Raw genomic sequence first — 15,351 nt, forward strand, 5'->3', positions numbered from 1 at the left:
TGTTGGAGCAGGCCCGGAGCTTGGGACTGGACTGGGTCAGAAAAATAAAGGCCAATAAGAGGGCCAGAGAGCAGGGCAGCCATTCAGAGAGGTGGCCCCGGGCCAGACAAGCTTCTGGGCAGTGTGGGGACCCAGAAGACCCCACCGAGCTTCCTGAGGGAGACCTCCCAGGGGTCCTGGAGGAGACAGACAGGATTGCGAAAGTCCATCTGTATAGGAAAAGCAAGATCACTACCTTCCCTTGTCCACCCCTAAGGCCTTGCTCAGAACCTGTGGGAAGTTCTGGGGAATTTCCTCAGATCCTGATGGTAGATAAAAGTTTTTCAGGAACCCATGTCTCACAAAATCTTTCCTCTGCAGGACACGGATGGAATGAAACTCCGAGCTCCCTGGAGGCTCCCCCAAAGAACCCAGCCAGCCTTCTCCAACCAGCTTCTCACCACAGCAGCCACCCAAAAGCCAAAGCAGAGATCCAGGGTCCCTGCTGGTCCCTCCTCAGAGCAACAATCGACTGTCAAGTGTCAGCAACACACTTGGAGTGGAGGACAGATGGATAAGGGAGACAGTCAGGTCGATAGGGTACGGGAGAGGCAAAGGCTACTCCCATGAAACCTGGTCTGGCCAGTCACGGAATACTTCATAAACCTTGTCCCCAGCTCCAAGGGTCCCTGCAGAAGAGCTGAGCTTGGGGTGGCCACCTCATGTCTACCATACCACTCATTTCAACAGCATTGCTTGTCGTGGAGGACTGGCCCTGTTCATGGTCTGGATTTTTCCACCCCTCTTTGAACTCACTCAGTTTTCCAGGTGACTAAGTAGGTCCTCCCACTATGGCGTGGTGTCACCGTATCGCTACGGAGGTGGAGTCCATTTATTCCATCTTTTGAACCTGCAGACTTTGACTAATTGGATGTGGCGGAAGCATCTCGTGGGCATGCTGCACTTACTGTAAAAGGCCTAAGGCCTTTACTCAGGCCCTCTGGTCCTCCTTCATCATCATGAGAAGGGGACACTTATGCTAATCCGCTGGTCACAGAAGAAGAATGAGAGACACATGGACTCAAGTTACCTTACCACCCCAGCGGGGGTCACCTTAAGTTAACAACCCCCACATATGGGATTGCATCCAGCTGAGACCAGAAGAAGGGCTTAGTCAACCCAGAGCCACCCAGCTGCTCACTCAGGGTGAGTAGGCAATAAACACTTATTGCTGTATGCCACGGCGGTTTTGTGGTTGCTACACACCATGACTGTGGCAAAAGATAACAGAGACACTTAGAGAGCTGGAACATCACAAGACAAGCAGAATCCTTCCCAGCTCTCTTGCCCCCAGAACTGAGGTCTAACTTCAGTTTGAGGTTAAAATCTTTATCTTCACTGCCACCTCTGATATAAACGGATCCCACATTTTCTGGATTTATCCACAGAGAGGATGGACAAGCCTTGTTTCAAGCTTGGGATACACTGTCTCTGACCCTGTATTCCTACCCTGGCCCCCTACTGTCTTCTTGGGTCCCTCTACTCTGATGCTCTCTCACCTACGGGATCCCTATTGCCTTAATCCTAAACCGTGTCCGCGCCTCCCCTCAGCTCCAGCTGCTTCCCACCCAGAGAGAAAGTGCTTCCTAGTCCTCTGCAGTTTCCACACACACCCCACACCTTCTTCCCCGGGTCACTGCCTTTTTCTCTGGATAACTCTTGCATGGAACAAGAGCTCATCTGCAAGGCAACCCTCTGACTTCAGCTCAGCTGGCTATTTTGCTAAAGATTTTTTTTTTCCCTCCAGCTGGAGTCAATCCATTGAAAATGTGCTGTAAAAGCAACTCCATTGTATACTGGGAAGCACTGGCCCCAGCATTCTCCAAGGAAAAAGTGCTGAAGTGATGGTGATTGGAGGTGGCAGGGCATACTTCCCACCAGGTGCCTTATCTCCTCATCCTACTCACAAGGTGACGCACATAGCAAAGGATAATCATTATTGTTACTGTTGTCATCATTTACCCATCGAAGGTTAGATAGGTAGGGATCCTGGTCTTGGAAGGTTCTCAAAGACAGGAGGCAGAAGGTTGAAGTGCAAGGTGAACCTCTCTAGGGTATCTATTCATCTTTTAGGATTTTTCATGTGCCTAAAACTGTGCTTTTTGCACAAAGCTCAAAGCTTTTTGCTGAATGAATGCTGCACAAACAAGAGTGGGGTCATGCCTGGGACTAATTATAGGCTCTTGCATCAGATTTCCCTCCTCTTTGGGGATGCATTCATCTCACCTTTCCCTTAGCAAACTTTGCATGGGGATCTGCCAGTGAGCCAGCTGCACATGGAGTCACATGTGTGCATAGCAGAGGGACATAGCTGACAGTGCAGAAAGAAGCTTCATTTCTCTGGTTCTTGTCCAGAAGCTTGGCCCATGATAAGGGCACATCCCCCACTCTCTGTTCAGCTTGGAAGCACCGGCTGCCTTAGTGTCCACTTGTGAATGTGACCTCTGTGAATCAGTATCATCTCAATGAATGAATGAATGAATGAATGAATGAGTTCTAGTCTTCTTCATCCCCTTTATTCAAGTTTACTAAAGAGATTCCCTTTTCTTCAAACAGAATGACAATGACCCACCTTGGTAACACATATTCCTTTTAATCTGCTTATTTTGGAAAGCTTCATATTCATCCCCTAGAACCAACATGTACCAAAAAAAGAATGGTCAGCTCCCCGAGTGGCCCACCCAAGTCACCTCTCCCACTCCACTGATACCACAAATGACCCCAAGTCTTCTTTTGGAGAAAATTTTTAGGAAAGTGTGCAAGAACTAGGGTATACTACCAGCATACCCTAAGGTATACCGTGTAGACAGTCTGCAGCTATAAAAATAGTCACATACAAAAGTACAGCTACAAAATCATGGGGCCCATTTTCTTAGATTGATATTATAAAAAGCAGGGATTTCACATTAAAGGTACACTTGGGGGGAGGGGCCGCATTATGACCATGATTCTAGGTTCAATCTTCCCCACCCTTTATTTTCCTGGAACAGTGAGAGCACTTTGGGCCAGCCATCAGGGAGTGGAAGGGATTAGGGCCAAGGTGGGAAATTCGAAGTTCAACGTCACACAGTCATTCTGCTGTGAGTAAGTCTCATGAGCCAGGGAAGGACAAGTATTTTAATACTGCTCTGTGGGCTCATGCGAGCGCTCTCTCTCTCTCTCTCTCTCTCTCTCTCTCTCTCTCTCTCTCTCTCTCCTCTTCTAAGCACTATGAATCACAACACATTCATTCAGTTACAGCAGACAGGCTCTGGAATTTGCATTGATGTGTGATCTCTGGCAGACTCCATGCATTCAATGGACAAAGTCCGTTGCTTCCAACACACAGTGCTCCATGGGGTTTGGCCCACAGAGTGTCAGCAGGTAGGCCACCCAGGGCCTCCTGCCTTGGTGCTCAGTTTCCCTTCAGGGTGTACTTTCCCCTTGATGAGAGGAAACACACCTGGTCCCGGGCCTCTGTGTGTGGCATCGGGCAGGGTCTCAGGGCCCCTGGGACTCTCAAGATAGAGGCTCTGTCCCCTGGGCAAGGCCAGCTGGTGTTACTTGGCTCCACAAGTGTTGATGTTTTTCCCATCTGCAGCATCTTCCACGAGGGAAATGTGGTAATCGGTGGACAGCGTGAAATGAGAGATGCAGCCCACGAGGCCTCTCATGTACTGCCTGTTGGTGTGCAGAGCGATCTCCTTCATTCCACCTGCCAGGAAGCCACAAGGGAAAAAAAAGAGTATTTAAAAGAGGACATGTCAGCTGTGCAATCTGGGGCTTCCCTGTGGTGCACCCGAGTGTCCACTGACATCCCTTGGTTGATAGGACAGACTGTCCAGTGTAGCACATCTATTTTATCATTGTCCTTGAAGGAACAGGCTCACTTGGATCCATTTCATACACAGCAAAAGGGTACAAATACACGACTCACAGTGTGATTTCTGGCTCAAATGAAACCAAATTAGTAGCTAGTGAATTTTGGCATGTTGTATGATGCCGACAAAATGCTGTGTCATTGGAGGTGATAGCATCTTAAACCAGAAGAGATACACTGACGTGGAATGCTTTCAATGAAGTTCACTTTGAAAATATTTAAAGATATCTTTTCCCTTTTGTGTGTTCTACATTAGTGGATTATAAGCCATTTATAGATATGCTACTCATTCTATTTTGAGGTGGACCAGAAAGATCCTACTTCCTCAGAGAGAATTCCTAGAGCTATATTTAACAGGTTCCTGTTGTATAAACAAGAAAAGCCTGGTTTTCCTGGTGGATCTGTCCAAAGCACAGAGCATCTGAGTAAGTCCCTTCCTGTCCCCTAGGCCATGAGTCAGAAGTTCAGAAAATGGAAGAATGGAATATCAGGACAGCTTCCTGATTTCCAGATATTTCACTGACCTATCCCTGGCACAAGAAACAGAGAACTTGCAAAAAAAAAACAAACAAAAAAAGCCCTGACCTGATCTAGATTTGGCCCTGAAGGTCACTTACCCACATACAGAGGTCCGTTGATGTTGAGTTGTCTCATCATGCCAGGTGACTTGCCTGTTCTGGCTCCGTAGTCATCCACGGTAATCTTTCCTGATTGGCCGTCCCTGCAAAGGAATGTAAAACAAAACAGAATGCTATTTTTGGAGCTGATTAAATCATTTCAATATAAAGGTATCAAACAACTACCACATGCCAGGGCTGCCAAACCCCAAAGTGGTGGATTCTGCAGCACTAGGGGTGGGCACTAGCCCAGGCCCCCTTCTCGACAGCCACTCTTCTGGCACCGAATTGAGGGAGCTTTCCCCTGTCTGCCTGCTCCCTACAGACCATGCAAGGATCCCCACTTTGGAAGTGCATTTCTGGACTCTCATACCTTCATGCTGTGATGAGCAATGTCCCCAGCCGCTTGCCTTGTCTGTTCTGCCTTTGAATTTTTCATCATTCTAAAATACTCCATTTTTTTTTTTTTGCTTACTGTATTTCATTAATTCTAAGATTTTTTTTTCATTCTTCTCTTTTTAAAATGAAGATACTGTCTCTTTCTATTACAGCCCTATCATTATACCTAGTGGTTGGGTTCATTTTGACAAAATCATATGTGCATAGAGCTTGATTCACTCCATTTCAGTCCCTATTCCCCGACTGTCCCCTCTTCCCCTCCTTTTTTCCCTTCCCCTATTCTCCTTCCTCTACTCTGCTGATCTTCTTTTGCTCGCTTATTTATCTTGGATTGGTACTTTCTGCACATAAGTAAAGGTGAAATTCCCTGTGGTGTATTTACATATGCACATCATGTGATTTGGTTACATTTATTCTGCGTTTTCTCCCTTTTCCTGCCCCTCTCGGTTTCCTTCTTCTACTCCACTGACCTTCCCTAAAGATATTGTCTTCTAACCAGTGGCATGTTTGAAAAACAAGTGATCTTGCCTTCCAGTATCCTATCTAATGTCCTTCTTCATGGTATATGTTACGTATTGTCTGTTGCCTCCCAGTAGAATCCAAGACCAGGGCAAGGACATCAGTTTTACTCAGTGTTGTATTTCATGTGTCTTGAATGGTAGATGGCTTGTAACAGTAGACAAATGAATAAATGAATTTATCCAGCTTCAACATCCTCATCTGAAATAGGAATAACCATGCTCATCTTCTAAAGCTCTTATGGGGATCAGATGTCGTGCATGCCAAGTACAGAGCATGGTACCTGATACATATCTTGCTTTACAAAGACTGGTAAAGGCATGTGTTGCTATTATCAACATCATCATCACATAATAATTCTTATCCATAAAGAGAAGACCATAGAATTTAGACGGCTATGAATATTAACTATGATAAAATACAGGGTGTAAAGAATCTGGCCATTGAAGAAGTCTATTAAGTGAGAAGTTTTCTCTCTTCTGCTAGGAATAATGCTTGCCAGACCAGGATTACCCAGAGCAAGACAGTGTACAAGTAGAGCCCCTCTTAGGGATCTCCTCTCTGTTGATTCTCCCATCTTTGACTTTGGAGTCTATAACAGAGAATTAAGATGTCCACCCACCCTTCTTGCCATGGTTTATATGCTTGGCTTTGAACCAGTTCTCACTTAGATCTGTTATACTGTCTCTTCTCGGCTTTCTGCTCATAACTCGTGATATCTGCTTGAATCCTCCCACCCATACAGTTCCTGGACTCAGCTCTTTTGGTTCCGTCCTCACTGCAACCTAAGACGCACTAGGAATGGTGTCAAGATGCCAACAGGAAGTCTTACAGCTGCAGAGCCAGCCGCATGGTGCCACTCTGCCACTCTGACATCTGAAGTTATTTGGAGGAACATTCCCCTGCCTTGTCCCTTCCAAGTCCGAAACCCTAGTTGTGGTAGGCTGCCTTCATCTAGGCTCTGCCCACAGCAGTTGTATAGTTTTAGGAAAGTCACTTAACATCAGTTTCCCCAGATGATGTTAAAGAAGGACCTGGTGTCCCCACCACTGTGTATCTCGATACACATAATCAAACCACAATTGTGAATGTTTTAATATCCTTCTATAACATGTATTCTACCAACCATCTCTACCCAAGGAAATTGAGAGCAGGGTGCTTTGATCCCTGATGTCCCCAGAGAAGGAATTGTAGGGATGGAGGGCAGTTGGAATTAAGAACTGACACATTTCAAATTCCTTTGGATGACTCTGTGCAAGTCCTTATAAAGATGGTACCGAGAGAGAGAAATGAGGAACTCAGAAGGCACATGTTTGGAGTACTTTGGAGTTAGATTTGACTTTGTATATTTTGACTTCTAGAACAAATTTGAGATGCACTCCTGTATGTATTCATCATGGGAAAACATTTATGTTTTTCCACAAGACAGAGTTGGGGTTTCATCAACATCACTACACATCTATCTCGAGTGGTTTCTACTTGGCAGCAGGTAAGCACAGCTCTGATGCTGTTATCCTCACACCTGCACTAAGGTATCAAAGTCAGGCACAGTGGTCAGAGCAAGGCTATTCCCATCACAGCCTGTATGTGAGCGAAGCAGGAAATTGACCCTGCTGAGCCCTGTATTTCCAAGGCCTCACCTTTGACTTCACCCATAGACTTCCCCAGACAGGATTCATCTTCTGGGTCCTTCATCTAACACACAGTACTGACACTACCAGTGCGGACCCACTATTTGGCTCCTGAAAATGTACTGTTAGGAATATGGAATGTAAGGAATAAAACTAAAACTGTAAAGAAGAGCAAAAGAATGGCTCACCTAAAGAAAATTAGAAGCTGGGACAATGACTCCTACTGAGGAGTGAAATACATACATGGGGCCCTGTGAACCACATGGGATTATAAGGGTCTAATAACGTAAAACAAAGAGAACAGTAGGAATGCCAATAGCAAGTCCTACAGCTGCAGAGCCAGCTGCATGGTGCCACTCTGCCGCTCTGACCTATGGGATAAGATGGGGACCTTCTTTGAAGTCCTGGAATCTCATTGCACTATATTTTGAGGCCCTCCCCAGTTTAATCATCAGAGAGTTTTTTTCTCCAGAAAGTCACCATTCCTGACAGAAGTGGGGTTTGACCTCTGGCCTGTCAGTGTCAGTGGGGGGCACAGCTGGGACTTGGTGGATGCCAGGCAAGGCTGGGGAACAGGACAGTGGGACTAAAGGAGAACTGGACTCCACCTCCCAGTATGGCCCAGTCGAACTCTGCCTCTCACGGGGCTAGGTGCTCACCTGACAGCCTTGACCCGGTGCCACCGGCCATCATTGAAGGAGCCGTTCACCATGATGGATGCCACACCACTGCCCAGGTTGTAGCTAAGGGTGTTGGAGAAGAACAAGACAGTGAACAGAGTAAAACCCTGAAGCACAGACACATACCCATTCACAGAGGATTCTCATTGCAAAGTGTTCTTGGGAAGGCAGCATGCAGTTTCCTTAACACAACACAAGGTGTTCGATTTTCAGGTCACCCATAAATGAATTCAGGGAGCCATGAATTTTATTTTTAATTTTCAATTGTGATAAAATGCCTAGAACACAACATTTACTACCTTAACCAGTTTTTAGTATATAACTGAGTAATGTTAAGTACTTTCACACCTTTGTACAACTAATCTCCAGGACTCTTCTCATTTTACAAAATAAACACTGCACCTGTTAAATAATAACTCCCCATCCTTCCCTCCCTCCAGCCCCTGACATTCCCCTCCCACTCTCTGTCTGGATTTGACTCTTCTACATACCTCATGTAAGTGGACCATGACGTGCTTGTCTTTGGGGGCTGGCTTACTTTGCTTGGCCTAACATCATCAAGGCTGATTTTTTTTTTTCTTTTTCAGCTCATGGGTTGGAAGCATCAGTACTATAATTATATGCTCAGCATATACTATCAGGGATAATGAAAAGGACTTTTATCATTTGTAATGTGATATCCTAGATTGAATAGTGTTGCCCCCAAACTTTTAGGCTCTATTCAGATCCTAAGAATATGACCTTATTTGAAAACAGGGGCTTAGTTAGGAAAACAGTTAATTAGTTAGGATGGTAATTAGTTAAGGTGAGGTCACACTGGATCAGGGTGACCATAAATCCAATATGACTGGTATCCTTTTAAGAAGAAGGGACATGGCCACACAGAGACGCACACGAGGAGAATTCCACGTGATGATAAGGGCAGAGACTGGAAAAACACAGACAGCTACCAGCTAAGTAACAGCAAGGATCACCAGCACCTTCAGAACCTCAGGGCAGGGAACGGGTTCTTCCAGGCCCTCCAGGAAGAACCAGCCCTGGCAAACACACTGCATTTTTAATCTGCAGAACGGTGATGGGGGAATTTTTATTATTTTAAGCCACACGACTTGTGGTAATTTGTGACATCAGCCCTAGGAAACTAACACAAGTGTTTCATTTGTCTTGTTTTTTTTGAAACAGAACACTGACAAGTAGCTGTACCCTAAAGAGATTAAGAGAATTTGCCTAAGATTGCAAAGCTAATGACTAGAACTTGAACTTGGTGTATTATCTGCCCCATTCCCCATTTTTTACTCTGATATCAGGTCCGCCTGGTACCTTCCAATTTTTTATTTCAGGTTCCAGATGCCCTGATACCCTAAAGGTATCAGAAGACTTGAACATGTTGTTTACCAGAGAGAAAAAATCCCTCCCAATCCAATGTTCATTCAATTATTCTAATTTAATTCAATTCAACAAATGTTTAGTGAGGTGACTACTCTCCCTTGGGCATTGGGCCAACTGCTGGACCTCACTTGGTAATATCATAAACCCTATGTGGTCAGGCTTCTGATGTTCTCCCGGGGGCAGCTTGTCCCTCATCTCATGAGAGGAGGTGTCTCTCCTTCACCCCCTACCCAAGAAACAGGACTGTGGGGAGGAAAACCAGGGCACTCACACACTCATTCTGAGAGCCGTGCAAGAGCAGAGAGCTCTGGGCTTTCCCCAGAGAAAGTGCCACGTAGGTCATTCTTTCATAACAGAGGCTCAAAGAAGTCCCACAGCCAGTTGGCATCTAACCAAGAATAGACCTCACAATGACTTGACCAACCATGGGACAAAGCTGCCACCCCGACCCTGACAAACTTACTGTTTTCTAATGAAATTGCCCACACTGTGTCTCCTTGTACAGAGCAGCCTGGGGGTGGATTTTTCAGATTTCATTAAGTGGAGGCCAAATGCTTATTGAAGAAATGTTTGACTCTGAAGCCAATTTAGGAGCTGGTTGGCTGACACTTAGCTGGATACTACATGTGGCTCTCCTATCTGAGGTGGACCCTGGTTCCAATGACCTGCCTGCATCCCCAGACTTGCTATTTTATTTTTAGTCTGTGATCTTGGGCAATTTGCATCCTCTTTCTGAGTCTAAATTTCCTCATGTGTAAACTGCAGGTAAGAATACCTTCCCTGAAGGATTGCAGGGTATGTTAAGTAAGATAGCCTTATGGTTTGGATATGAGGTGTTCCCCAAAAGCTCACGTGTGAGACAATCAAGAAAGTTCAGAGGAGAAATGATTGGACTGTGAAAGTCTTAACCCAATCAGTGAAATAATCCCTGGTGGGACTAACTGTGGTAACTGGAGGCAGGTGGGATGTGGCTGGAGGACATGGTTAACTGGGGGCGTGGCTATGGGGTATATATTTTGTATCTGGAGCATGGAGTCTGCTCTCTCTACTTCTTGATCATCAGGATGTGAGCTGTTTCCCTCTGCCACACACTCCACCATGATGTTCAGCCTCATCTGGAGCCCCAAGAAATGGAGCCAGCCTTCTCTGGAGTAAGACCTATGAAACCATAAGCCCTCAAATAAAACTTCCCTTCCTCTACAATTGTTCTGGTCAGATCTTTCAGTCACAGCAGTGAAAAAGCTGACTAAAACAGCAAGGCACATAGTAGGAACAAACACACAATCCTAGCACCCCGGACACCTGAAGCACTTAGTGTGCTTGAATATGGGGATCACAATGCACCTCGAGGAGCCAGCGGGAAGGAGAAAGTCGTCACCAAGAGTTAAATTCGTCAAGGTTCTGGAGGAGTGGCCATGTGTGAGTGAATCCCAGGCTATAAACACATCAGGAACAACCAGATCTCAGAATCCAGGGTCTGGTCTGGGGACAGCCGGATGGCTTTCCTGTTCATGCACAGGACAGAATGTGCTTAAGGGAGGGAGTCAAGGTGGAGCCCAACAGATGACTGCAGTCATGGGGGTAACTCTGTTGGCCTCTCCATGGCATGACCTTCCCACCCTGTGTGATTTCAGATCCTCTAAGTAACGCCTGCTTGCCCAGACACACATACCTACCTTGGAATAGTTCCCCCTTTTGCACATGATAAATGGCTAAGAACAGTGGTTACTTTGGCTGGAGGAGAGATGAGGGAACCTTTTTGGGGTGTGAGAAGTGTTCTGTATCTTCTTCTGGGTGGTGGGGAAACAGCATTTACGTATTTTAAAATTTACCCAGCTGCACACCTAACATGTGTGCCCTGCACATGAGTTATACCTTGGTACCAAAGGGGAACAGTGAACCAATGCTCGTCTGATTGCTCTGCCAATGCCTGGTAAGTGGCTTCCAGGATGAGGGGTCCACTCGACATGAAGTTGCAGTAAAGGCCGCAGGGCTGGGCACCAAGGTGGGCACCAGGAGGTGCCATCAGAGAGGCCATCTGGAAACCACTTGGCCACCTCCAGCTTTCATGGGATGACATTTTTAATCATGTCCCTTTAAGCTGTGGCACAGGGCACTTGGCTAATGTCAGATCCCTCACCTTTCTCTGCTGCGTAAAAATGTTACAGGGTCAAAATTAGTGGGAAAGAATGTCGGGAAGCGAGACGTTCAGAATGTCAGTCAAGTGACGTCCGTGAACCCTCCCAGGATGTTTCATGTTCCACATATGATCACAAAGCAAAATGAAACAAAGCAAAAATAAAACAGAAAACCACACTCATTTTAGCTAAAACCTTTGATTTCCTTTTTTATGTTCAACCTTGACCAAAACTATGAGTGATTTTTTTTAGAGTTCCATCAATCTTGTCTGTTCTCTGGCAGAAGGGCTTTGAGTCCTAAATTAGCAAAAGGAACCTGCATTTAGATGAAGGAAGAAAGTCTAGAAAGTTAAGAGGGAATTTCATCATCTTAGACTTCTTCTGTTTGCTCTGGACCTGGTTCAAACACTGAAACCTCAAGAATGGTTTGTCCACCCTGTAAAAAGTTCACTCTCTGGGCTCCACTGGTGTCAGGTCCTCAGGGCCAAGGCCAGCTATATTGTTAACAACAACAATCATGGTAATACTAACCAAATTTAATGAAGCAATTATATCAATGCTAACTTCCTTGCCCATGTTATCTTTCTGAGGCAGGGGGCTTCCAGAGCCCAGAAAACACTTAACTAACCATAGTAATTATTAATTATCATTATCTCTAGTAACTAGTTGTTCTAGACCTCACATTAAGTCCTTTACAGGAATGAATTCATTTAAGCCTCCATTTGATCATGTACAGATGAGGGGACAGAAACTCAAGAGAGGTTAGGTAACTTGCATGAGATCACACAGCCATGGGTTTCGGGCATGTCTGATTCCAAAGTCACTTCAGACCCTGCTTCTCAGGCTGTGGTACCTGGCGTCACTTGGAGTGCTTGTTTCCAATGAGAACCCAGTGCCTATCCACACCTATTTCATCAGAATCCCAGGAAGCTGGCACCGCCATCTATCTTTGAAACCAGCTGCTGAGTGCCCCTCTGCCTGCTGGCATTTTCAAGCCACCAGCCTAGACCATAATTACTCCCTGACCCAGCCCAGCACTTCCATTGGTCTGTACTGAGTGGGAGGGTGGCTGGTAGCCCTCCAGAAGAAGATGATTCAGTTGGGCAGCAATGGTGTGGCTGTGGGCCCAGCACTGACAGCGACCTCAACCCGGGCTCCCTGGTGTATCTTACAGAGGATACAAACAGGTCTCCAGGATTCAAAGAAAAACATGGGGACCATTTTCAACAACCTGAGAAAGAAATGGTAACTTCAGAACCATGAGGATGGAGAGCAGCTGTTGGAAGGCCTGGGGGAGGGCGAGGGAGAGGGCCAGGGGAGGGTGAGAGGGAGGGGCAAGGGGGGCATTTCCTTTCCAGGGCTGGGAAGGGAGCCCGTGGGACCTGGGGGGCGCCTCGGAGCTTCTCCAGTTTCCCTGTGGGGCTGGAGTGGGTGGTGAGTAGACTTTGGCTGGCAGTGCAGGGGGGAACTGGGCCGTCCCACCCACAGCTCAGCTACTGTTTCGGTTCTCTTTTTCTGGGCACAATCAAGTACTTGAGGCCTTGGCGAGGTTAACCACAGGAAAACCACAAGAAAATGGCTTCAAGGCAGCCAGCCTGGATCCCGGGTGTGAAGAGCTCGGTTATCTGACCTCTGGGCCAACTAGGGGTGGGCTGGGAGGGGCAGTGGTGTGCTGGCAGCTGGAGACGGTGACAAGGGGCTCCTCACCTGCCGCTGCCAGACTCCAGCTTCAGCCACGTGGGGCTACTGAAAGTCCCCACGATCCGATCGTAGGACGGACTCCCCTCAGCACGCTCTGCTATTTAAGGGCAAGTGAGATGTTGGACAAGTGACAATTCCTCTCAAATGCCTTTTCTTCAAATTGAAAAGATTTATGTTATCCTCCTCTGGCTCTCAGTAATCCCAGCACAGGGCAGACAAAAGCCCCAGAGTTAAATCTTCATTATCTCCATGTTTGGCTCTCTTTCCTTTGTCTGTTTCAATTCCATTGCTTTCATACCATTTAGTGATCACTTGGGCTCATCACCTTGGGGGGAGGTGATTCAGGTAGGAAAAGCCCAAGAAATGTCTGTCTAGAGAGAGCAGACATTGTCACACCTGGATGGCATCAGAATTACCTGGGGAGGTTACAACATGGCTTACGGGGCCCTGGGCCTAGAGTGCTTGGGCTTAGTACATCTATGATATACTTAGTACATCTATGATATATGATAAACCACAGGTATAAATGAGCCATTTCTAACCTCAAGTAAGGAAGTGTCATTACAATCTCCAGAGCAGCTTTTTCATATTTCACAAGACAAGCAGACCCTGTTCCACAGAAGCTTGGCTCCCATCCATTCTAGTAGGGAGATTCTTCATGGCATAACTACCCATTTGACACATCTGAGAGCAATCTAAATTCACTAAAAAAGAGGTAAGAACTCTTGGGGCTGCCTTATGCCTATCAAGAAGTGCTTGCAAAGATGCCAGTGTTGAGTTCATCTACTGGGGCAGGAATCTGTGCTTTGTTCTTCTTGCAGCAGGAGACTGGAAAGCAGGGATTGTCCCCAAAGCTAAGAGGAAGCAGCATGGAACTTAAAGCCAAGACTCTTGGAGTTTAGATTTTCACATCTTCCCGAGCTGTTGAGTGTTAAGCTGAGGACTCACTACTATGCTGGGCAGTATTAAAATCCTCTTTTCTTCCTAATTTGCAAGTGGGGAGCCTACAGCAGTAACACACTAGAAGGGGGTCACAGAATTGTTCTGCAGAGAGCCATTTAGTAAATATTTTAAGCTCTACCATACCTTCCTACTGAAACTACTCAAATATGCCATCATCACACAAATATGAAATGTGCATGCATATGTATGAAAGCATTCCAATAAAACTTTATTTTCAAAAATGAGTAGTGGGCCAAATTTGGCAAGTTATAATTTGCAGTCTACCACCTGAAAACATGGATGCTGAAAAGAAAAATCAGAGACCTCAAACAAACCTGGAGCTTTAGGCCACAGCCAATTGCAGCAGCCTGTATTTTAGCTCCCTTTGGAATTGCTGTAGGCATGATCCGTCCAATCTGAGAAAGATCACCAGGTGCTGCTGAAGGCAGCCAGAGAGAGGGTTACCTGAACACCAGGGCTCCATCCCGAAGGCCCAGGGAAATGAAGTCACTGTTGGGTCTCATGGGGCTGTCTCCCCTCCACATTAACAGGCCGTCCTTGACAGTTGACTTAAACCTTATGAATGCATTTGATCTTGATCCTGACACCCTGAAGGAAGTACACAAACAAGTTCATGAAATTAACCACCAAATGTGTTTCAGAGTGGTCCCAGTTTGTCCCGCCAGCCTGGAACAGCCAGGTGTGAGGACCATCTGGCATTGCTAGCATGTACTTCCAGGAAATTAGGAAGAGCATCCCCCAGGAGTCACACCAGCAGGCAGCAGTGTCTCCCCGACAGGTATGGGGGAGGCACTTGTGGAGCCACAGATTAGCAAGATAATGGCCAACACCAAAGTCTCAGGCTGCACTCTGTACACACTTCAGTGTCCCCCTTTCGCTCTCCTATTTCTCAAGGGCCCTTGGGAAACTGCTACCCTCTCCCTAACAGAAAGTTGCCAAGAGACTCAAAGAGTCACCTGCTCTGGGCTTTGGTCACAGCTGTGGGAAGATTGGCTCTGGCAGTGAGTGTTCTTGGGTGCAGATCTGGACAGTGATTGGATGAAGGTAAGGTCTTAGACAGGGAGGGGGCTTGATGGACTAATGGTCGGGAGGGGTGTTGTTATAGTCCTATGGAGAGGAACAGGAAGCTCTGAGGACAGAGTGGACTCTAGGCTCTACAGTCAGGGCTGGGAATTGGGTCACATGATCGTGTGCCTTTATCAGAACTTTGGAAGAACTAACTCAGAAACTCATTTTGACTAACGTGGTAAGAATAAGCCTGGGATCCTAGAATCAAAGTTGTTGAGACAGGAGTAATATTGAGACAGGATTTAATATTGCTATTAATATGACATGGCACAACTGGAAAAGTTTTTTCTTTTACACCCACCCCTCTGTCTGTCTCACATACTTGGGTCTGAAGCTGTAGGTGCTTTC

General features: G+C 46.3%; 1 protein-coding gene across 1 annotated transcript in view; it reads right to left on the reverse strand.

The window, feature by feature from the left end:
- Positions 1 to 2,630: 2,630 nt before the first annotated feature.
- Positions 2,631 to 15,351, reverse strand: part of Egflam (EGF like, fibronectin type III and laminin G domains) — a 175,124-nt gene continuing 162,403 nt past the window's right edge. Inside the window, exons 20-23 of the mRNA XM_077795502.1 lie at positions 14,380 to 14,523; positions 7,724 to 7,807; positions 4,516 to 4,619; positions 2,631 to 3,733 (exon numbers count right to left, since the gene is read on the reverse strand). Of these exons, the coding sequence (XP_077651628.1) occupies positions 3,579 to 3,733; positions 4,516 to 4,619; positions 7,724 to 7,807; positions 14,380 to 14,523 (487 nt within the window). The 3' untranslated portion in view covers positions 2,631 to 3,578. The remainder of the gene's footprint in view (positions 3,734 to 4,515; positions 4,620 to 7,723; positions 7,808 to 14,379; positions 14,524 to 15,351) is intronic.

This window comes from Urocitellus parryii, chromosome 1, assembly GCF_045843805.1.
Source record: "Urocitellus parryii isolate mUroPar1 chromosome 1, mUroPar1.hap1, whole genome shotgun sequence".
Taxonomy (NCBI): Eukaryota; Metazoa; Chordata; class Mammalia; order Rodentia; family Sciuridae; genus Urocitellus; species Urocitellus parryii.